This window comes from Choloepus didactylus, chromosome 14 (assembly GCF_015220235.1).
Source record: "Choloepus didactylus isolate mChoDid1 chromosome 14, mChoDid1.pri, whole genome shotgun sequence".
Lineage (NCBI taxonomy): Eukaryota > Metazoa > Chordata > Mammalia > Pilosa > Megalonychidae > Choloepus > Choloepus didactylus.
Genome location: NC_051320.1, coordinates 57435696 through 57461495, shown reverse-complemented (window position 1 = coordinate 57461495; position 25800 = coordinate 57435696). Strand labels below are relative to the sequence as shown.

The window sequence follows — 25800 nt, the reverse complement described above, 5'->3', positions numbered from 1 at the left end:
TTATTCTATTTTTCATATACCCTCCCATTTGCCCCACTTTTTTTATATTTGCACTCTGCCTACATTGTCAGAAGATATTGCCTGTACTGTCTCCCCCATCATTTAGAATTAATCTATGGGTAAATATCTATTTAATGCTTACAAGCAGTTCTTACATCAGTGCCTCTACAGTCCAATTGCTTGTCTTAAGTTTGTTCTCTAATAGATTCTCCAAGAAGGAATTTTGCTTGTTTAAAACATTTTTTTCTGCAGCCTTTATACTTGAAAGTCAATTTGCCTGCATATAAAAACGTTGGCCCACTTTTTCTTTACTTGATTATCTTAAATACCATTGTCTTCTGACACAGTGTTGTTGCTGAAAGGTGGTGATAATCTGGTTTTTCTTTCCTTAAAAATAATTTAGGATTATTTTTACCTAAATGCCTAAAGGATATTTTTCTTTTTTAAAAGTCCAGTTGCTTAACTTTTGCTATTAGCTGTCTTGGATCAATTTTGCCATGTATGTAGTGGGTCCTTTCAATAGCAGGTCTTTGTATTTCAAGTTTTCCTGTTTTATCATTTTTATCATTTGTTCTGTTCCATTGTTACGGTTTTCTTCCTCAAAGATTCCTATTATTTATGTATGTGTGTGTATATATATATACACACATATAGGATCTTCTTTACCTTTCTTCTATATGTATATTTTCTCTCTCATCTCTTTCTACATTTGTTCTGATTTTTAAAATTTTGCTCCTTTCCAACTTGTAATTCTTTTAAGGCATTACCTATTATGATTATTCACTTTTGTGTTGCTTCTAGTGTAGTCTTTACTTCTGAATCATTTTAATCTTTTATTTCTAAGTTCTTTCCTGATTTCTAAAAAATCTCTTTTCAAATCATTCCATTCTCCAGACAACACATTTATGAGTATTCAAAATTTGTTTTACATTGATCTTCATAACTTTTTATTTTCTTAATTCCTTTTAACTAATTCTGAAACATTAGGCTACAGTTTTCACCTGTTTCGTGGACATGTCTTTCTGGCATCCATTGTCCACATGTCAGCCTGGTCTTACTTTTTTATTTTCAAGAGACTTCATGGGATTTGATTGTTTTTCCTTTATGTTGGTCATTTTTGGCAAACTGGAGTCTGCAGAACCTGTGCCTAACCACCACAGTGTCACAGCTGTTCTCAGATGCCACTTTACTCTCTGGTGAGTACCTTTAGAAAAGTCTGTAGCGTTCCTGTTCTTTCATCAAGTGGCTCCATTGTTTTCCTTCTACTTTCACCTTCAAAGATGCTGATATCACAGGTTGATTATGCTCCACTTGTATTTGGGATGTGGGGACATCTTGTCATAATCATGGGATTTAAGTTTTGCTGTTCTAATTGTTCTGTGTTTTTTTTGGTAGGACTCAGAGAGATTAAAAAACTATACCACCACCTGAGTGCAAATTTACTGATGAACTTATTTTGAAGGTGATATTTCCATTCCAAATGTCCTATATGAGATCTCAATTAACCCATAATCTTCTGAGTTATAGGTCAGGCTCTATACCAGTACAAACTATTAATCTGTTATTTCAGCCATACAGTTGAATCAGACTCATACCACAGTCCTGTCAATCAGTCATTAAATCAGTGGTAAAAATTACAAAGACAACATAACAGTTGACTGATGATTCCCTAGATACCTAACAGAAATTGAGAATAATGGAGTGCCACTCCCACTGTGATTGATAAGGTCATTATTTTAACACCAGACTACAGAAGATGACAAGGGGGTGTTATCAAAAATTATATCTAATAACAAAGATAACTTTATGACAAACTGTCATCTTTACTCACCTTGTCACAGAAGACCTTGATCTGGCAATAAGCTCTATGAATGGGTTTATTGCTACGATTATTATAACTGTATGTGTCAATCTGAATCATCAAAGGCAGTCCTTTCACCCCTTTCTGGGAGGAGAAATCTGTGCTCAGGCAATTCACAGTGATGAAAATCTGAAGAGGACAGAGAGAGAAAGGAGAAAATTCACAAGTCACCATGAAAGAATCTGCAAAAAATCCAACTGCCTTAGACCTGAAATGAGAATACCAGACAAATCTGTAAGGACAGCTGGAGAATATACAGATACTCTCACACAAAAATATGTTAAGTGCATAAAACAAGACATATTTTATGTAACTTACAATGGTAAATTTATAAGGTTTTTGCTTTCACTTTTGATCTTGAAGCTGACAATTTAAATTACTTTCCTTAAAGTATATCAGCAAATTCTTACTAATTTTTTAAAACCTGTGTAAAGTACTATCTTCTCAACATACTCAAGTTGTCACTTCTAATAGTTATCTCAATTCTCTAAACTCTGATCTGCAGGATAAGAAAAAAAAATTTAGATGACGCCTTCCCTTGCCCATTACTGCAATGAAGCCAGGTTAGTTGATTACACATCTCTCTCTCCTACTTGACCATGAAGTATGAACTTCGGGGCTTTTTAAATTATTTTTGTAATACTTTTACCTGGTACAGTGCCTGACAGAAAACAGGCATTCAATAAACCTCTGGTGAATAATCAATGAGTGCCTCAGTAGAAAGCCCACCAGGCTGGAGTCAAAGCCCCGGCTCCTAGTCCTGGCTCTAACACTAACCGGCTAAGGGACCTTAGGAAGTCACTTAATGTCTTCAGTTCCCAATTTCCCCTTTAAATCATCTTCAAGATTCCTCCCTGCAGGACAGAATGTAAATGCTAACATACCTCCTTGTTAGGGAGAAAGTAAAAGTTGAGCCGGTGAAGGTAAGATAGGAAGCAGCAGGGAGAAGAAGTATAGTAAAGGCTTCAGCATTCTCATCTCACAATACGGCATCAGGAGATACAGTAGAATTATATGAATACCAAAAAATGGAAATTCAAGAAACTACTAAAGATTACAGCACTGACCAACAGAAAAACTAAAAATAATTATTTAATTATAAAATATTGGGAGGACTCAAAGGAGGAGCATGAGTGAACTAATTCTTTTTCATTTTTTAAAAACCTTTCATTTTGAAATACTTTCAAATTTACAGGATAGTTGCAAAAATAATATAAACCTCATACAGAGAACTCCAACATATCCCCCACCCAGATACCCAGATCCACCAATATTAACATTTTGCCACATTTGCTGTATCATTCCGTCTATCTAGCTAGCTAGCTATCCATTTTCTGAACACTTATGTGGAGTGAGCTAAATTTATTCTCATTTTACAAAGTATATGAGCGTCAGTAGATATTGTTTTTTTTTAATGCAATTTTATTGAGATATACTCACACATCATATAATCCATTCAAAGTATACAATCAATGGCTCACAGTATCATCATATAGTTGTGCATTCATCACCACAATCAATTTTCAAACATTTTTATTACTCCAAAATAAAGAAAAAATATATGAAAAATTTTTTTAAAAGAACACTCAAACAATCCCATACCTCTTATCCCTCCTTTTATTTATATATTTTTGTCATTATTTCATTACTCATCTGCCCATATACTGGTTAAAGGGAATGTCAGTCACCAGGTTTTCACTATCACATGGTCACACAATAAAATCTATATAGATATACACTTATCATCAAGAATCAAATCTTCTGGATTACCATCCAACAGATTCAGGTATTTCCTTCTAGCTATTTTAATACAATAGAAACTAAAAAGGAATAAGTAGATACTGTTTTAAGTTTATCACAGAATAAGGGTTCAAGTACATTGCCTTAATTTACAACTGCATGAAGACTAAGAGGTGGTCTTTGGGAAAAGAACTAGGGGTACTATGTTATACTCTTCTATACTATTTTCATTTGATACCATATGTGATATTTTATTTAAAATAAAATTTTAAATTACTCAATGCTTTTAAACTGTGCAATTATGTTTCCTAAAAACATTTCATCAGCTTTATTATCCACACTTTGTTTTATTTGGTCCCACCTTCAAACCCTCAACCTCAAGCCTTTTATGTTTAGCAACCCCACAGAGAGCAACTGTGCAGAAAGCAAAGACCCACTGCCATGAGCTGTATTTATAGGCCATGTGAATTTTTTATTTAACTCCGAACCTGGTCTAATTCATTTCAAGTCCAATGTGTATAGTTTTTGTTTGTTTGTTTGTTTGTAATTTATACAACTAGGCATCTCATTTTTAGTGCTATATCTCTATAAAGATCATTTTTCTTTATTTTCGACTCCTCACTCAGTGATGAGAGCGGCATTAGCAAGGCACCACAGCAACAGCCGACAGGCAGGCAGGTCTGAGTGACATACTGATGACAACAACCACATTTCCAGCCACAACCTGAAAACAAGCGCCTAAAGAGCCAACCATGGACGCATCATTTCATTCACTTAATCATTTAATGCATTTGTTCATTCATCCATTCTACAAGCCCACAATGCGTCAAACACAATGTTAGATGCTGGGAATAGAGAAGAAAGCCAAACCCTCACCTCATGTTGCTGACACTCCATAGGGAAGATATGAGTACTCAACAATAACCAATAAAGAGCAGTCAAGGCTTTCCCAAAGAGAGATGCATAGAGAGGCTACAAGAAGACAGATCAGAGCATGGAACTTCAGAGATCACTAATGAAATACAAAACCCACACAGGTGCTGGGCTCAGAGCAGGGATTCCATAACTACTTGTTCATTAGTGAGGAATGACAAAGAAAAAGAGAACAACTTAAGGCACAAATGTCAGGTCTTTCAGGGGAACTGAGTAATAGAGTCAAAGAAACAATATGCTATGCCTGAGTCTCCCACTGAACTTCCAAAGTAAAACTATTTGGCCCACCAAAGTCACATAAAGCAGAAAATGCTGTCTACTGCTCCTGGAGATGCACTAACTGCAGAGAATGTTTATTCAGCATTCATTCATGCAACAAGTTCCTGGGACTTGCTGGACACTATCAAGAGAAGCACCGGTTATTGTCCCTGCAATCACAAAAGTCAGAGGCTTGATGGGAAGAAACAGTGTGATGGCACCCTAAAGACTACAACAGCTTCAGCAAACACTCATCTTTAGGTTTAAAAAAAAAAAGGTATGCTTTTCTAGGGACTCTCAACTTCTTTTATTGTTATTGTTTATACCGACAATGTGGTTATGTTGACCAGAAGGTACAAACACAGCTTTGTATCAGCAAATCAAACGATGATTCCAGTCAGCTATGCAGTTATCCATGACTTTGGCAATGCTTTTCATATGGAAATCTGCCTGTTAGTGGCTGTAATCCACAGGGGCCTCAACCCAGACTGGTTTTTTTCCACTCTTTCATAAAGCCTGCCTAGTGCAGCGGAAGCCAGAAGAAGAATAGTTTCATGGATATTTCCTCGACTATTGGATTCATAGTTGGCTTACGGATTTATCATACATCACTCACAGTGGACGTACACTCAGGCAGGCAGGAAGCGGTATTAATTATGGCCTTGTTAGCTCCAAGTCTCAACTAAAAGAGCTGGAGTGATAGATTGTGTATATTTACAAAGGCCACTTGAGTAAGACAGAACCACTGAAATAACAGATGCCTACTGGCAATATACTATAATAAATAGACTAAATCCTCCTTGGAAGAGCTATAAAAATCAGTCACCCAGTAGAGATGGTCATTAAAAGTCAAATGAAGGTAGTACACTGTAGACTCCACCAGGAGACACTTAGACAAGAGACTTTCAATAGAAACAGAGTCCTTCTTGGAAGGTCCAATGAGCTCTCTTTGATTCCATACTCCATAGAAAGCAAACAACATGAGAATCTGCTTCTCTTTTACATTGTGTTGGCAGCTCCCAAAGTTACCAGAATAGGCAGGGATTTTATAATAGGGTTGGCACCACTTTCCTCTTGCCTGGCAGCCTGACCAAGTAGCAAAGCAGAGTTTCAGTGCCTGATGGTATCAATCACAGTCTCGCTGTGCTGCACTCGAAACACAAGTGGTTGAACTTTAACTGCAGTTAAGAGGGTTGGGAAAGTATGGAAGGACATTAACTAAAACCTCAGCCTGGAAACTGATAAGCCTTAATTTGTTTCATCTTGCAAACCCAACCATGTCCCAGCTCCATGCACAGCAGGCAAATGTGAGAGCAAATTTCTTGGAAATTTATCTACAAAGCACGTGTTTGTAAATGTGTATTAAAGAGGCTTAGGGAAAAGGTCTGATTTCCCCCACCAAATGTTCAACAAAATATCAAGTACAGAAAGTTCTTTTTGACTTCAGTAGGAGTCTGAGTACGTAAAGAGGGTCTAAATGCCATGAACAACTGTGCTGTCACCCAGAGTTATGAATGTTACATGTCTGTATGATATTTTCAAAACTTCAGCTACTTCTTTTCCTATAATTTTGCGAGTGCATTACTTATTTTTTTGGAAAAATACTAAGTCGGGTGTTTTCAGGCACATAACATACAATTTTAATTCTGTCATTCTTTCAAAGATTAATTCAGATAGAAAGGCTGTTTCTAAATGTACCAAGACCTCTTCAAAAAATTGAGGCAGTCTCCTGACATTTGACATTTTTAATAAAGTCATTTGTTATACAGGAATGGTAATTCCCATTCTGTGGTTCCTACACAAGACAAGTGATTTTTCCCAAGTTAGAATACCTTTCATTTTTGCAGTACACATATAGTATACAGATAAATGAGCTTTGGAATTGCTATATTAACTTGATTCTTAACTCATAACATTTTTATGAGCATTTACCATTAAAATAAATGGGATTGCCTTTGATTTAGAAAGGAATTTGGGAATGAGAAAATCATAAAATTCCATGATTTGATATAATGTATTTATTTTCCTCTTTTAACAACTGTATTTCACACTTTCAAGAAGTTCCCTCTGATTAAAGACGGAGAAAGTAATTTTTTTCCTGATGGTTTGGGGCTGTAAAGACCTCTTTTCCAAGAAATTACATTTGCATTAGCCTCCAAATTACTTGTATAAGAACAAAGTATACAACTTGAAATAATAATTTTAACTCTAGAACACATTCTCCCTTCACACACACACAAAATATATATAAATACATAAGTTTGTTCTTGCCAATTTCCCTATTCTGTTCTCTTCTTGGTTCTTGGAATTATTTAAGACCTTACAGGCCGTTTTCTAATATTTCATCATTTTTCTTTCATTTTCATATGATTCTATTTGGGTGCAGATGCACTGCAAATTGAGACAAAAAGACTGACTACAAGTAGGTGACATTAAATATGAAATCTCTGTCCTAGGCATTCATTCATTTCTTCCATACATTAATCCATCAAACGTCTATCAGGAATCTTCTCTCTGTGTCCAGCATTAAACCAGGAGCTGGGGACAAAGAACAAGGGACCCCCTTCCCCAGGAGGTCTGCTATTTAGTCGAGGATTTATTTAAGAAACTACTGGATTTTCTGAAGTTTCCATTTACACAGAACTTTTAGGGAATGATTTAAAACTTTATAACATATTTCTTCACTTACCCCTGAAGATACCTTGGGTATGTATGTATACACACACACACATTTGATTTACTTATACATTCTACCATAGTTTCACACATTTTTTAGCTCAATTTTTGTTTCCAGAACATGCCAAGGCTGTTCCCACTTCAGAGCCTCTGCTATCTGCTGCCCCTGTGTCCCTGTGCTTTTCCCCCAATCACCACATTCAGACAGTCCACTGTCAGCACCTCAAAAATATCAACCTTGATCACCTGCTCTAGAGTTGCCTCCTTCCCCCACTTTATCCCACACGCTCAGCAAACTCTATCACATCGCTCTTTCCTATTCTCTTCATAGCACTTAACATTATTTGAATGCATTTTATTGTTTATTCATTTACTGCTTAATTACTTGTCTGCTCTGGGAGGTTGTAAGCTCCACGGGAGGAAGGTACTTGTCTACCTCAAGCTCACTCTGTTCCCAGTGCCAGGCCCATAGTAGACACTCAATAAATATTTGTTGAATAAACTAAGAGAACATAAACTACTTTTAAAAATTCACATTTCCCCCTTTATGCATGCTGTTGTTTAGTGAGCAGCACAGGCTAGAAGCTGAGATTGATCTGAGCAGCTCAAGTTGCCAGGATAACACAGCAGAGTTACTTGCTCTGACTACACTCATCCTTCAAGAAATGCTATCTACCTATCTATCAATCAACAAACATGGACTGAGTAACAACTACATATTCAGCATTTTCTAGATGCTATGGAAGATACAGATATCTTTGGCAGAGCCCTGCACTCAAAGAAAGGGGGTTCACAACAGTTTCCACTGTTGTGGAAGGTACACAATTAGCTATTAAGTCGGATGATCCAGACTACAGCTGTGGTAAGAACTTGAAGAAAAGGAAAGGTCGACAGGTAGCCAGAGAAGATTTTCTATAGCAGTCCTGAGTTAGGAGACAGAGAAATGAAGGAGAAGAAAGCACATGCTGACTCTGAAAATGGTGAGAAGACCAGCCCAATGGGAGAGGAGAGCTTGTGTTGGGGAGGTGAAGGAAGAGCTTTAAAGAGGGTGGGGGTTGGCAAGGAAGTGGCAAACCAAGACAGTCATATCACTGTGATGGAGAAACGAATACTTGATGAGGTCAAGTGTGGATCACGGAGGCCAAAGGCAGGAAGGACAGTACCCAACCTACAAGTTACAGAGAGCACAAGAACAAGGACTGAGAAAAGGCCATCCGTAAGGAGGCTCTGCACCCCTTACAGAGGTCAGACTAGAGGAGGGAAGGAAGGGAAGCTAGATTGCTGGGGCAAGTGAAAGAGGAGACGAAAGTAGGAAGCATCTCAGCTGGGAAGCCAGGCAGGGAAAGGAGGAAGGGTGGTGGGCAGCAGGGCCAAGCAGAGGTGTTTGTCCAAGATGGAGTGGGTGTAAACACGATAAGAGAAGAGTATAAGAGGCCATGGAGAGGAGGAGCTTGAGAGTGCAGAGCTTCAGAAGCAGTGAGCAAATAGAATCAACTCACCAGTAAATTTTGTGACAGGAAGGAAGACAGAGCTTTCTCTGAAATGTACTGAGAGGCTCCAAATGATGATGCACCTAGAGCAAATCCCAGTACTATAGTCTTAGAAAGTCACTTAACCTTTCTGGGCTTCACTTTCCTCATCTTCTAACTAGGTGTAATAATCCCTACCTTTGTACTGAGTCACTTGAGTAAGATCGCATTTTTAAACCGTAAAATGCCATGAAAATCTAAGGAATTGTATTACCATCACCATGATCTCCATCTTCTCAGATACCCAGTCTCCCAGCTGGTCATCTTATCTGACTCCAAACTCGACCTCACCTGCACACCCATCAGTCAACATGACCCTATCCATTTAGCTCCTTAACACACCTGCAAGGCTCCCTTCTTAGTATCCAACAGCTCCGAGGGTCAAGCCCTCCTTCCTTTAATTGGATTACTAAAATATTTTCCTAACCAGATTCTCAGGGCATTTTGTGACGCTATCTCAACTATTCAAGGGTAGATTAGTTTTGATTCACATTAATTTGATAAAAACAGATATTTAACTATGATGATTTCATTTTTTAAAAAAAGAAAAACATTGTCTTTCCCCAGCGTTTTTGGAGGAATGGAGTCAAAAGCATTGTAGGGGAGAGATGGTCAGGAGAAATCTCTCATAGAAGCCTTTACTGCCTTGCAGATCCCAGCATTTCCCCCATTCTGTCATTTGAACAGGTCTTATAAAACAACACGTGAACACACAAGTATATAATGGTACTGTGAACAATTGATTGTACACTTTGTATGACTGCATGGTATGTGAATATATCTCAATAAAATTGAATTTAAAAAAATCACACAAGGATAAGGAAGAATTCTGACACTGTTTAACAATGGATTGATGCTTCATGAAATAAAGAGTTCCCAGTCAGAGGAGGAATTTAAACATAGGCTGAAAAACATACGCAACTTTTTGATCATTTGTTGTTATTTTAAACACTTTCTGTTCATGTTTAATTTGAGTTTGTAATACCAGAATATGGTATAAAATTTAAAAGGCACAAAAGGGTACATAGTGAAAATTATCCCTAAAACCGAATACACTTTTGTTCTGGAGCCAACCAACAGTTTGAGTTTCTTCATTATCCTTCAAAGTTTCTCGGGTATCTAGAAATATGCTATGAAAATGCATATCCTTTTCATTTTCACACAAATCATAGCATAGTAAACAGAGTTCTGCATCTTGCTTTATTCACAATTAAAATTTGAATTTATTGCACTCACACTTTCTCTCTCAATATAAGTGGTCTGTGTGTGTGTGTGTGTGTGTGTGTGTGTGTCTATGCATCAATCAGACAGCCATGAAATATGGGAGTAACAATTTCCTTAACATTAGGCTGTTCCCAGGCTATTCAATCTTATAAATACTGTTGTAGTGAATATCTTTCTACATGTTTTTTGTACACGTGTACATATAAATTACTGGCAATGTACAGGTGGTGTCACTATTTTTAATCTGACTTCTGACTTTGCCATTCTACTGAAATTGATTTCTTTCAAGTCAGTTTTCCCAGCAGCATCCTCACAAGGAGGAGTCCTCAGACTCTGTGCACATCGGAATCACCGAGACATCTGGCCCTAAGCCCAAAGCTTCTGATTCAGTAGTTCAGGGGTGCGGTCCAAGAATCTGCATTCCTAACAAGTTCCTAAGGTGGTGCTGATGCTGCTTCATAAGACCACGCTTGGAAGAACTACTGCCTACAGCATCCGATTTCACTGGCCATCTCCTCCTTTGACTCCTCTTCCTCCCCCACCCCTTCTTCTCTATACTCTCCCTCCCGACCCCCCTTCCTTCCCTGGCTCTTCTTCCTCTGCCTCTAAATGGAGAGGGTTAGTCCTATCTTTGACTCCCTCTGCCCCCCTCCATATTCTCTCCACAGCAATCTCATCCATTCTCATGGCTTCAATCACCTCCTCTTTACAAATGATTCTAACTCCTTTCCTGTATTCCAGAATTCCCTGTTATTCTTATGCTTTCCACCCTGCACATCTGAACACCCAGTTTGTCCATCTGATATGCTCCTTTTCCAACCTCTACACATCTAGAATCCACCCAACCCTTAGGAGGCAGCTCAGATGCCGTATCATCCCTCACGTCTTCCCTGATCCTACAGAAGGGTGATCTCTCTCCACATGCTGAAGGATTTAGAAGTGCATGATGGCAGCAGGTTACATGCAAAACAAGTCTGTGTGAGTGTGTGTGAATGCGTGCAAGTGTATGCATGTGCAAGTGTGTACATGTGTGAGTATATGTGTGGATGTGTGTGACAGTGTGTGTGTGAATGTGTGTGTATGCAAAAAGAGAGAAGAAAAAGAAAATGTGGTTACATGCAAACAAATTAACATAGTTAAAAGGTATATGATGATAGCTGTATTGTTTTTTAAACACTGCATTTGAAATTTTTCCAAATAAAAAGTGGGGGTAAATTTAAAAATAAAAAAGAATTATCTCTCTCTTTGGAATTCTCCTACCACTAACTTGTATCTTCATTAGGATCGCTGTCACCTTCTACTTCGTATTATTGTTATTTACACTTATGCCTCAGTTCCCTGTTTAGCCAAAGAGCTCTCCACGAACAAGGACTATGGCCTATCTAATCTGTCTGAGTCCCCACTGCTTCCGGGCACACTGCTTGGAAGCCATGACAGTGTCCTTGTCAGAGATACTGCAGAAAGTACAACTACTAGATCCCCCCCAGTGTAAAGGGGCAGTATGGAAAGAGCACATGCTTCAGAATCACACAGTCCAGGGCTGGAATTCCAGATCTGCCTTGCGTTGGCTGTGCAACCTTAGGTGAGCTAGCTAACCTCTCTGGGCTTACGATTCCTCATGTTAAATGAAAACTAATGTCCACTTAACAACATAAATATTGTGAAATGTTTAGAAAGTGTCTGGCAGAGCGCCTGGTGTATGGTAATCACCAAACAAATATTAGCCATTGCACATACACACACACCGTCTTTCTGTGAAGTCAAGTCTGTATTCCAATTTTCTGCACACATACAACAGTTCATAAGTGTTAGTTACAGATCCTCAAGCAGAATTTGGGCCAGAAACCATGGACACTCCACATTCTAACAAAACATCAAGCTGTTAATATCTTCATGAGATGGGTTCCAAAGACTACTCCTCCTAAATGTAAATTAACTCCAGTTTACAGCTTCTCCTGCCATCTATTGCCTTATAAAACTGGAACAAAGGCATGGCTTTGTTTAAGTTCAATACCAAAGTCTCCAGCAAATGTTTACCTTTCCCTTTTAAAAGTTTCTTCACCAACACCACACCCCAGTAAACACATAAAAATGCCATTTGTCCTTATTCCCTGTATATCTCAACCTTTCAAGACCTCTCCCAGGAGTTCTCATCCTCCCATCCACACTTTACTTTTGAGATCATGGCACTGCCCTACAATATTCCCCAACCTTCTAAAAGGTGACCTGTTTAAGATCAGGCCCAACTTCACCACAAAAGTTTGTGAGTAACCTTTTAAATCAGCAGTATCTATCAACTCTATGTCATCCTAGACCATCTTGTAAGTGGAAGGAGATCCCAGCCAAAGGCACCAGCCCATTCCAGGGTGAAGTGAGAGAGGCCAAGAACCCAGGAGGAACTAGAGCATGGCTCCTTTGTTCACTCCTTTGGTTTTCCTTTTCATCCTGAAAATCAATATTTACATATCTTTTCTTAAACCTCGGTGCCCAGCACTGGAGTTTGGCAAAAAGAGAATGTTATCCATTTAGAAACATCCCCTAGGAAAGCGTGATTCACCAAGATTCCCAAAACTTTAATCTAATGCCCTGTACTCGGCACATAGCGGGGCCCCAACACAAATTTATTAAATTAAACATTTTAGAAGATAAGAAATGTTGGGGTAGGGAAAGAGAGAGAGGGAGTGGGAGAGAGAGAAAAATCACACACTGGGGACAACTTCAGGGATCCACCATGATTTGGTATTGAATTTCAAGCCAGCCCTTTAATTAGTAAAACCTTATTTTCCACCACAAAGAGGCTGAATAATTTGCAGCGTACAACACGGTTAGAAGTCCTATAGTTTCTTCAATTTACACTTTTCTCACAGGCAGGTGATGGTCAAAGCACTGCCATTTCTACCATTCTGCCTTTCAAATTGAGATAATGGGGACAGAGAGGCTGTTTTCCTATCTGTTGGCAGCTGAGGGAACAACAGGATAGGCTTGGCTTGCTGACCACTAGTTGCTCCTTTAAGCAACAGCACCAGAGAAGAAATCATTGACCCATATAATAAGAAAAGGAAGAGAACTGGATTTTATAGGAAAACCCTAAGTCACCCCATATGATGCTCTCGTTGTATCTCATGACATGAAGTAAGACAGAGGCAGCCACCATGACACGGCTCACAGCAAATGGACCCTCGCGTCCACAGCAGCTGCAGGTCAGTACTGGGGCAAGAAATCCACCCTTCCTTCAGGGTAGATTTACAAATACAGATGGGAACCTTTTACTCCCAACTTTCACTTTTGTTTTCCTTCTCTGCCTGATGACTCAGCTTAGTGCACCAGTATTTCCATCTGTTGGAATGGGTTCAGTCCTAGATGATAATATATCCTTGGTTTCAGAAGAAAATCAGACATGGAGCAATAAAGAAGGCAAAACAGGAAGAGAAATAGGGCCAGAAGAAATATCAACATGACCACCCCTGCATTTCCTTACAGTTTCAAAAATGAAACATGAACCCTTTGCAAATCCAGTTAATTTAAAGCATCCAAAGGGCCACAGATTTAGAGGAATCCACCTATAAAATGAACATTGCTTATGTGTAATATTCACTTCTGATTTACCAGCTTGGTAAAAGTGGGATTTTGCTTATTATGATTTAGTAAAGTTTCCCACATAGATAGTTACTGTGTGTCTTCTGCAACCTTCATCTTCTCTGATAATCCTCATTCCTACTTTGGATTTCATTTTATCTTTTTAATCTGTGCTTCTTGCATGGTTTTGCAAAAAAAAAAAAAAAAAAAAAAGATAGTAAGGAAGAGTCTTTACTATTCATAACAGAAAAAAGTATACAAGAAACGCACAGAGAAATAATGTAAATGAGCAAGAAGATGAAATTCAGGATCCCCAGGAAAGGAGCTAGAGACAGGGAAAATGGAGAATAAATGCATAAAAGTACAGAGAAGAAAACATTGATATATCTGAGTTCAACATTACAGAGCAAGGCAATTATTATGCAAATGAGATTACTAATAGTCTACTCCACACACACATTCAGTTGATGAGAGCAAGCAATCTCAAACCGTCCTCACTCTCATACCCATTCTGGCCAATGATATGCACCATGTGAACAGGTAATGTCCTAGAGCAACAAAAGACATGAATAGGGAGAAACCTACATGCTAGACATGTTGGACCAGCAAGCCCATCTTTGCCTGGAGTGTGAAGGGGAGCAGGCAAAAGCAAGGTGACTTGAATGAACTGCTTTGCCCATGGAAATAGAGCTGGTCGCTTGTATTTTTTCCTGGACCCAACAGGCTATGCCCTATAGATTTTTTTGAGAAGGAAGAGCATAGAATGCTTTGGTCTAAAGAAAAAATTGGGGATCTCCCTCTTGAGGGAGGCATAGTGATTGAGAGCACAGACTCTAGACTCAGAGGGACCTGGTTCAAAGTCAACCTTTTCCCTTTGCCTAACTTTGCAGTGCCTGGTATGAAGAAAGTTAACGTACAGTGGAATCATACTCTGAAATGCACAGGAAAATTATCCACAACATCTCTAGGCCTCTCTGGTCCCACCCCACCCCCTCCCTGCTCACCCAAAACCTCACCACAAAAATGTATTAGCAGAGATGATAATATGTGCCTTATTTGTGTCCTCAGCCCTCCCTAAAATTGCAACAACTTCCTGTCTGAGAGTTCTTCCCCTGACCCCAAATGCAGCAAGAACTTTGACTTCTGATCTTACAAAGCGGACGACTAGTCTAGACAATGCCTTGAAGTCCCTTCCTGCAAGAGGGTAAATTATCTCCGACTGCACAAGCAGAGGCGCCAGATGGAAAGGAGAAAGGAAATAAAAGAGGGGAGACAGTGTTTTAGATTACTGAATTATGATATATATATTTTTTTTAAATCATAGAGACAGAAGGATGGAGCAGTCATGATTTTTTTTGTCTGCTTGTTTAGCAGTGGTAGCAGCAAAGGAGAAGAAATACTTTCAATGAATGAAGATAGCTCAGAAAGGATGGGCTGCAGAGAGACTAAAAAAGGGTTCACGGAAAATGCCTCCTTCATGTAGGGTAGTCTATAAACCACAGGAAAAGGGAAGCATAGAAATGGGGGAAATTGGTATTGGGGTTCTCGTGAAAAGACACAGAGGAAGCTTGTTCCCCAAAGTTAGCCCAAAGCACTATGTAACATCTTAAGGCTCAAGTAATTCTCCTTTGTGGCACACAAAGATTGGTTTAATCTTGAAATCATAGTGAATGAAGAAAATGGCATTGGCCAAAACTAAGGGTCCCAGTATCAAGAATCTCCTTAGAAATCTGGGAGAAAGGGGAGCCTATAATTAGGGTTTGCTGCCTTCCTGCTCTGGGGGTGATGTCATCGCTGAGAGACAGAGCTTGGTGCCAGAGATCTGAGCTCACAGCTCTCCGATAGTTCAATAGGGTCTTGCGTGGGAATTCGTCATCTCCAGGATTAGTGGCCAACAATCTACTTTTTAGGTACCAGAGTTTGGCTAAGGGGGAGAAAGAAAAAAATTCAAATGGCTTTCTTTCAAAATAGGAATCTTGTGAGAGAATGTGGCACTGCAGTTCTCCCACTGGAATCAGATGGACGAGCCTATCTGTCAGCCCTACTCCACCCCACCCCGTTTTATAGCTGAGGAAACCGATGCCCAGAGGGGTGAGGTCACAAAGCCGGCTATTCCGGTGGCAGGACAAGTTCCTGGTTCTCTCAACTCCGGTTCCTTCTTCTGCTTCACCCATGCCCCATCCCCCACCAATTTCCAAGCTCAGAACCTCCCCCAACCAGATGTCACTGAGTCATTCTCAGGCACCCAGGGACACAGGTTCACATCACATGGGCTTCCAGACTGCACAGACCCTGAGGGGAAAAGAGTGTCCTGCTAGAGACTATTTCTGCTCTGCTTGTGTCATTGTGCAGAAAGACACTCTGGCACAACCAGTAAAACCAGTTATGGGTGGAAGCCCTCTGTAACAATTCTGCCAGAATCACCCTGCAATTGAGACTACTGAAATCTGGAATTAATCCCCAAACTTCATTTTGACTAATAGTTTTAACACCTTCTCTGGCCATACTTTTTCCTGTAATTAATTTAAACTAAATGATTAGAGTTACACGTCCTTTCCTTTCTTCTGTTTTTGGCTAACCGAGAGGGAAAAATAAAATGTAAGTCACCAAAAAAGAAAGCAATAAAAAGGCACTCTGGAAAAATCCATAAGCCTTATCATCAGTTCTTGATTATACATATGTGGTAAGACTACTAAGTACTAGTCTTTTTTTAAAAAACAAATATGTCAAAAATTAAATATCCAAATAAAAGTTGTCCTTCACCATAGTCATCTTGGGGAGACACACAGCTTTGTGAAATGCTGCTGCTATGGCTCAAAGCATACTTGCAGTGCCTTCTGAAACCACAAAGGTTTACAAAATCTTGTCCAAAAATCTCATTTTTAACCCTAAAGTGGAATTATCTAACTTGTTGACATGTATTCACATTTGCATCCAAGTGCTTTCTGATATTTTGTGTAAACATAAAATCCACCTACAAAGACAAAGATTTACCACCATTGTCGGCATTAAAAGCCTGTCACAGCAGCAACCAACAGTGTTGGCAAAAGTCAACCTGGAAACACGGGTCAGCTGCCACCGTTACGCTCGGAGGACCGGCCGGAGAACAGGGAACGCTGCTGAGTGCTGGGTGCTTCACCCAACTCCCCTCAGTCACATGGCGGGGAGATTTCCCACCATTTCCACCTCCATCATGGCACTACTTTCCCCAGCACTGACAGCCAATGAAGATCTAAACCACATGGTCAGCTGTCTGGAAAGAGGTGCAGTTGGGCATGAAAACTCCAACATCCACCAGGGACAGGCAGGAAAAGTTCCGCAATGAAGAAAACAAGAGAGAGAGAGAGCATTAAACAGAGCAGCCAGTACCTCACAAGAACCAAGCACAGACATCTGAATCTACAGGTGCCAGAATCTACCTGGGGATTTTAAAAAAGTAATCTCCTAATTATTAAATGTGGACAAAATTTTTAAAAATTTTAACCTAAATATATACATGCACGACACACACATGCATATGTTCTGCAGACCGAATGAAGGCTGCGGGGCACAAGTTTGTGCCCTTCAGCTACACAAATCCTAATACCGGGACACAAAATGGGGCCCCACCCTTGAGGCCTGCAAAAGATGTCTCTGTGGATGTTGCCAATAGGATTTAGAGAACAAAAACGCTGTTCCTAAGAATGCCACAACATGAAAATCACAAGCCATTCCAGCATGAGAGGGATGCCCTCTACTTCTTGTTTTGTTGAAAGCCTCTTTTTCAACTACCATGAAATTTTGTTTTTTGCAGTCTGCTTATTATAAAAATCAATACTATCTAAAAGAAGTGCCTTTGGCTCTGTAGATCAAAAAAGAAAAAAGTCCTCTCAGTTTCCCTAATGAAATGGATTTAACTTGGATAGTTTTCCTTAAATGCCCTTCCAGTGTTTTGGGGGAAATGGTTTTATTACTTATTGACTAACTTGGACTGCATACAATTGCAACAACCAAATAATAGCCACAAAAAACACATGTTAGAGAAACAATCCACAAAAAGCAAATATAAAATATATTCCACTGCCAGTTGTCAAAGCGTTTGTGAGCTTAAACTTGTTTGCCTGATACAACACACACATACATACACATTTAAACGAGAAAAGTGAGCCATGGTCTGAACTGGCCGAAAGGGCAACTCAACCCCAAATTAACTACTCCAGAGCCTGAACTGTGCATGGTTAGAAGCCTCCCCATCAGGTTTATGCATTTTTCTTTAAAAGGTCCCAACTGAAACACAGTTAATACTATTACCTGCTAAAGCTACCTCAAACTGCATGATAATGAAAATGACGGTTATGACTGACGATGATGACTACAGCTCATGCTTTAAGGTTGACAAAGCACTTCCAATTGCAGGACCCCCTTCTCCTCCCAGGCTCTGAGGAAGCCCCCCCTCTCAGCCACACTGCTGTCATCGGCCTCCCTCCCCACAGCCTGCATCACACACATCAGAGCCCCTTCGTGAAGCTTGTTACAGAGACATTTGGAAAAGCTTTTTGCTTTTAGTTTTGTTTTTAAAGAGGGAACTGAGCCACAGACAGGTGAGATGACTCGCTAAGGATTCCAATCCAGGTCCCAGCACTGCATCCACAGCACAGAATGCCTCCTAAGTCACTAGCCCAGTAAACGAGCCTCTGAGAGAGTGAGGCACAAAGAGAAGGGGAAAAAACTGACTGAAGTTAGGCAGGAGCATAGGAAAGATACAAAGAGCTGAGCAAGGTGAGATGTGGTGTGCATGGGGAAGTGAAGGGGCAGGGAGAACAGAATTTAGGGAGCTGAGGAGATTCATAAAGGACTGACAACACATGGCCTGGATAAGGAACTTTAGATGAGGAGGAGTGGGCTCCAGAGACAAACTTTCCCAATGGTTCTGTGTGGGGCCTACTCTGTCCTGTTGGAGGGACAGAGGCAAGAAGTTGCCTCAATGCTCTAAGACACTGGAACATTCTCCCAGCTACTCTAGCACTCTCTTGCTGCTTGCCCATCTGGGTCACCTTTCTTGGGCGTGAAGCCAATTTCTTTCACATTGTTTTATACAAACATGAGTGAAATGAGACACTGAGCAATTCATTTTCTTTTGTAAGCCATGCCTGCAAAATCCCAACCAGTTTCCTTTCTCACCCAACCTTCCCCCTGCTAACAGACAATAAAGCATTGAACAAAGTTGTTTACATTGACCTTTTCATTGGTGTGAAGACAAAGTGTTCTAACACCCTCCTAGATGGGGCATAACTGAAGCAGAAAACAAGTTTAGATTTCATCTGGAACCTTCCCTTAAGTGTAAAATAAGGATCAAGGCTCAGAAAGTAAGGAATACAGAGAGAAGAATGTGCATAGCAAAATGGTTTAGTTTTCATAAAATCAAAGAAACTCGTGGCTAGAAGGCAATTCTGGGTATCAGTGAGCCTACTTTCTTATCCAAGCCACTTAGTTTCATGGTGGGACGGCTCTCAGGACACCTCGCCAGAGATTTTACCTTTGTATTTCCTAACCATGCTGGCAGAAATAGGAGAAGCTTACACAGCCAACATGGAAGACAGGCTCAGAAGCACTGAGATCTGTAGTCCTGCTTCCTACACCCCCCTAACACCCCAAGCTTAAGCCTTGAAGTCAGGCTGGGTCAGGAGGCCTGCTTGGTTGCTTACCTAGAAGACATCAGCGCCGAGCCCCTTCCTGCCTCCGAAAGCAGCAGGAATTTGCAGGGCAGTTAGAAAAGCTTTTCTGGCCCAGCCTTGCATGGCCCTAGTGGGAACTGGGGGCCTGGAGGATTTGGGAGGGATATGCTGCTTGGCCCATTCTGTGAGAGGCCACAGGGGAGCAGGCACACACCCTTTTCTCCCTTACCTGCAAAAGGCAATTTAACCATAAGTAATTGAATGTATCTGGCTTCTAAACAAGGATAATTGGTTCATTTCCTCTATTCCTGGCTCAGGTTAACAGATCCTTCCCTACCTTTGGAGGCTTCTGTAAAAAGAGTCATCTGCGGAGAATGGGCAGTTATTTAAAACGTATGAGCAATGAATCCAGGGTATTTTTTCACTTACCTTTGCCTCTTCATTCACATCCCAGGTGAAGGAGACGGCATTATATGCAATCTCTTCAATGTTTCCAATCGTATTAAAGCTTTCCTTATAATCAGCTGTAACATAAAAAAGAAAGTTTTAAAGAGTAAATGCTACTCTGTGAGGTATACTGAACTGTCATTTTCCAGTGGGTAAATTGATTCTTTTACTAATATTTACACTATAAGGATGCAAGCATGTGCTGCTATTAAAGGAATAAATTTAAGTAAAGCAATGTCCTTAACTGATTTGTTTATTAATTTCATTTTTTATCTATGTTTATAAAACTATTAAAGTTTTTTTCTTTAATCTCTCAAGTTCCCCTGTCACCTACTCTTGCTCTTACTCACTTTCCTGACACTTCAATTTTTATTGTAGAATTTTTATTGTAGAATAGAATATTCTGTTTATCAATCAGGCAGTGTCATCAAAACTTTTGTAAAGAAATTCCAGGAAACTGCAGGAGAGCTTATTGTTGTTGTTGTCTTGTTTTTTTGTTTTTAAACTTCTTTCTGGATTTAGATATGGACAGTTGAGTTAATCATACTTGGACCATTATCTATCAACACCTGTCCAGCCAAGGCCCTCTCCTGTTTTACTTCTTTATTTCTGTAATGTTATTTTTTTCATCTCCATTCTTCTCCCCCACAGAGGCAATAGTAATCAATGTGCTTGATCTGTATTCTTATGAAATATGTTGGGTTGATTTGCAGGCGTACTAGCTTAAATTTTCACAGGGGTGTTGTGCCATGGATAGGACTGTCAGATTTAGCAAATAAAAATACAGAACACCAGTTAAATTTGAATTTCAGATACACAACGAATAATTTTCTTGGGATAACTATGTCCCATGCAATACGAAATTCAGATTTTACTGAGTGTTCTACATTTTATCTGGCAACCCTAACTATGGACCTTTTCAGATCTAACCATGTTGCTGATTGTATGTGTACTTCTAACTATAGCTGCATAGAATTACATGGTGATGACACACCATAATTTACTTTTCCCCTGGCCCCAGGGATGGACCCTTCCATTACCTCCAGCTCTCTGGTATCACAGACCACACTGTGCTAAACCTCCTTACTGCTGGGAGCTGGAGTGATGGGTGACAGCAGATCCATAAGATGCTCTCCAGAATAGCCCTCCAGATTCCTTCTCCCGAATGGGTTACATCAGGCTACACTTCCACCAGAATCCTATTTCCCCACTTCCTCACCAAATTTCCACTTTTTGCTAATCTGATGGGTACAATGTGGCATCCCATTGGTGTTATAACTTGCATTTCTTCTACCACTTGTGAGCTCAAGCATCTTTTCAGCTAACCAGATGTCCTCTATATTACTGGCCTATTCATGCCCATTGTCTACTTTTCCATTGGTTTTCCCAAGGAAACTTTAGAACAAAACTATTTATCTTTACATTTTAAATAAAGTGCACATACTTTTTACTTTAATACAAAACCGTTTGTTTTCACCATAGGAAAGTCAGAGACCATGAATAAACAAAAAATATTTAAATCAACCACAATCTAGCAACCATAAGCAACCACTATAAAGACTTCTATGTGTACTTCTTTTCCTTTAACTGCCTGTCTCCCTCTCCAATATATGTAAATATTTTTATAAAATACTGTAACAATTATATTTTAATTTGCTTTTTTCTTTTTTAATAACAATGCATCTTCCTTTTAATGGCCAAACACTACTATTTAGGTTTATACCATAATTCATTTTGCTTCTTTTTGGTCATTTAGATACCCAGTACTTTGGATCTTAATTATCTTTTTGGCTAGATAGTAATACACACTTAATTATTTCATTAGGCTACATTCTCAGAAGCGATTTGAATGAGTAGGTCAAAGGCGAATAAAATTTTAAGGCTTTTAATTCATTTGTCAAATTGTTATACTCACAGTAATAGTGTATAAGGAAAAAATCCGTGATACCACCAAGCTTGTAGACCAACATTTTTCTATTAGAGGATACTTAAAATACTAGTGGTCCACAAAGAACTAAATCGTCTTACTAACAAATGAATTATCAGACAGAGCCAGTTGCGAGGCTGCTCCAGTGGCGCCTGGGGAGGGTTCACTACCTGTCTTTGCATTCGCCTCAAAAGTGAAAGATATTCTCCTTAAATATCAAGTTCGTCTTAAACACAGTGTGGCTTGTAACCCTCCCGTGTTTCTAAATTTGTTTCCAGCCTGTACAACCTCTGAGTATGGGCTGAGCAGGTTTCCTATGTCCAGGTTGCCTTTATTCAACCTTCCTGCCATGATTCCTCATTTTAGAATATCTGCCATCTGGGAATATCTTATTATGAGTCAAAAGTGTTCCAACTTCTCCTTTCCAATCTTAGGAAATTCAGGTTCTCCTTGCAATGGAAGCCCAACTTCCCATTTTATCTTAGTCACTTTTTTTGTTATTTAGCATTGGATTTTCTGAAAGTGCTGGGTCGGGCTTGGTAATCTTTTTACAAATACACTGGGTTTTGCTTCTAAAACTTCCTGCTGGTGCCCATCCACTGTCTCAACCATTGGCTAAGCTCCTTTCCATGGTATACGGCTGATGGTTCTGCCCTGCCAGCCTGTGACTCCAATGAGGATTCTTTCTACTGAAGTATATTGTCCTGCATTCGACAATGAACTCACTTATGAATTTTCTGCCCACCTTAAGACCTTTGAAAATCTTACTGGAATATCTGAGTTGGCTTAACATTTTGCTGTATGGAAGAGGTTAGTGTTATCTGCAAAACTAGAGATTTCATGGTAGACTTGCTCCAAGAGATTATTTTGAAAAATTGTGGAGAGTGCTATTAATGCATCTTCATTACAAGAACTGAGTGTTCATCTATGTCCTTTGTCTCTAGTCGCTAAGCCATTCACCCACAGATGAACAAACCCCTTCATGATTGTTAAGGTGTTCTAAAAGACTAAACAGCATATGTACACTGACATGTTTTCTCACATGCATTAGTCCAACAAGTAAAATGCTACCAGATATGTCTCACGTAGCTGTGCTACGTATCCTTTAATAAGTGTTGTTTGCTTAAAGATTTATTTGATTCTTAGTATAGAAATAAAAACTCAGGAACCCAGTGTTAAACCTTCCTTAATTTATTCCTTCAAAAAAGTTTCTCAAACCCAGAGTTTGAAATTTTGATATTTGCAAGCAGAAAAGGGTATTGTAATGAGCTGGGATTCCCTCCAATGATTAGGGATCATGTCATTTGAGTGATTGGCTTATGCCAGTATGATAGCCACCATAACAGAAAAATAATCACCACACTTTAAAATAATTATAAAGCATGTAATCATGAACATTTTAAATTTTGAAAGGACATTTTTTTCCTAAAAAATGAGGAGGCAACATAAAAACTACATGTTTTATACTCTGGTTTGTAAACAGCTATACAATACTAATATCTACTTGGTGAAAATGGACGTATGAATAGGGAAACGGCTTGATAATCCAAAAAAAAGGCATAATGGAAGGAAACTGTTGTTGGTGGAAACACTTTTTGTTAATATATGCCAACTGAACCTGAAGTAAGAAGATAGCTCTTAATAATCTTAGTCGTTCATACACAAAGGAACAACCCTCAAGTACAAAATTAGCTTGAAAAATAAAAAAGAATGAAAACATGAGAAGAAATGAGAATCTGTCTAATGAAATAAAAATGCAGTTGAGTTCTTTGTTAATGTTGTTTGCTAATCATAGAGCCAAAACTTCCAGGATCCTCTCTAAGGCTGTGTATCCTTCGAAAGTCACGGTGAGGGGTATAGGAATGCACAGCCATGTACGTTCTCTGGGCCCATTAGGATGCCCTCCAAAGCTAGAGAATGAATGCTTCTGGATTCCATAGCTTACAGGCTTGTGTGGAAATTCAATGGCACTATTTCTTAAATGTTGGCATGCATCTGAATTATGTGGAGAACTTTGGTAAAATGTCCAAAGTTTGGGCCCACTCCCAGAGATTCTGATTCAGTAGGTTTGGGGTGTAGCCCAAGAATTTGCATCACTAACAAGCCCCCAGGTGGAGCTATTGCTTCTGGTCTGGAGACCACACTTTGAGCAGCACTGTTCTATGGCAAGCTAAAATGACTTGAGTCCTTTGAGTGCATTTGGTTCCTTCCACATACCATTTCGAAAAGTGTTACAGCTGTAATTGAGACCCCACACCATCTATCAGTGTTCTTTCTAAAAGATTTGCCCTCTTGGAAAAACACAAACATCACAGTTACACATGGTGAGATGTGAGAACCACCTGCTTCAAGGCAACTGCTTGTTCTCATGGGTAATCCCACTCTGAAACACTCATTCTCTTGGGTAAGGGCACTGCCATTTCCTGACATTAAAATGCAAATGCTTCTGAGGTAATAATAATTGCTGCAGACTGAGAACTTGCCAAGTGCCAAGCCTGTGCCAAGCCTTTATGAACATTACCTCATCTAATCCTCACAACCACTCAGGGGTACGTGTCAGCATCTTCTTCTACAAGGACATTAAGCCTCGTGTAGACAATCACATGGCTAGTAACAGGACAATCTGTGATTTGATTCCAGGTCTGTTTGATGCTAAAGGCCATACTTTTAACCACTTCCTATACTTATCTTGCAAATTAAGCAATAAACTCTTACCAAAAATTAACCCTTGTAGAGAACTATTTCAGCATGTCCTCCAGTGGCAACTAGCTGGTAGAGAAACAGAGGGGATGGAAGTTTGACGAGGTAGAGAGACCACACATTTTTGGACCATTGCAAATTCCTTGAAAAAGGAGGACAAGGTTGGGGTGCTGCAGTACAGAAAGGGCAAACAAGAACACCTCTCCAAATCCTGCAGGCAACATGAAGAGGGACAGAAACATTCAAAAGTTAGTCTTTCTAAGAAAACAAGCTCTGTGGGGAATAAAGATGATAAGCTTTACTGCTTTTCAGCAAAGGGCTGCTGAGTATGCATGCATGCACAATGCTCTACATATATGTTTGACAAGTTATTTGCTGCCTAGAAATCAGGGGATTCAATTCTATTTTTTTTTCTTCTCTATTTTATGTTTCTTATTAGATAAGTTGTGGGTTTACAGTACAATCATGTATAAAATACAAAATTACCACATACAAACCAATTCTATTTAAATTCCAAAGGAACCATGATGGGGAATTCTTTTGTTATCTTGTGTGTGTGTGCATATAATCGCTTGTCTATTAATAGGTTTTTTAATTCTTCAGACTTATAAATTGAGTTTTCTTTACACTGGATGTATGTGTAAATGTGATTCTGGAATGCGGTCAAAGGAAATGTTAATTCCTTCACTTTAAATTAATGCTCATGTGTTTGTTAAATTATAACTAGCCCTTTTAATTATTCTTTGTATATACTGTTAGAGATTAAAAGGAATGGTATAATTAATATAAAAAATTGCTCCTCTTCCAAAGGGTAGGGATTCTGTCCGGACTAGTAAAATAATGAACCTGGAATGCTGAAAATGGCTCAGGACATGATTATCCATTCAGTGTGTCTACACCACAGCCTAGTAAGATACTTTTTTAAATAGCTAAGAACTCAGCACTGTTTATGTATTTGGGGCCAAAATGCTAAAATCAGTCCATTTACAGCGCAGCAATCAAGGCACAGGGAAAAAGACCTCCAGTGGTGGAGACATGCAGACTTGAATTTAATTTTCCCAGTCCTGCTTTCATCAAGCCCTGTGGCATCCAGTGAGTTACTGAACCTTCCTAAGCTTGTATTTTTTCTTCTACAATGCAGAGGTAATTCTAAGAGAACAGAACCCTGCTAGCCCCATAGTGGATGATGGGGACCAGTACTAGCCCCCACTTTCCCCACTCCCACCTCCTCCCAAACATCTGCATCCCCCTATCTGCAAAGGCCAAATAGAATCA

General features: G+C 39.4%; 1 protein-coding gene across 4 annotated transcripts in view; it reads right to left on the bottom strand.

The window, feature by feature from the left end:
• GRHL2 (grainyhead like transcription factor 2) overlaps positions 1–25800 on the bottom strand; it is a 244470-nt gene that overhangs the window by 104321 nt on the left and 114349 nt on the right. For all 4 annotated transcript variants that reach the window (XM_037802653.1, XM_037802650.1, XM_037802651.1 and 1 more), the window contains exons 8-9: positions 19881–19975; positions 1832–1990 (exon numbers count right to left, since the gene is read on the bottom strand). In XM_037802653.1, coding sequence (XP_037658581.1) covers positions 1832–1990; positions 19881–19975 — 254 coding nt within the window. The remainder of the gene's footprint in view (positions 1–1831; positions 1991–19880; positions 19976–25800) is intronic.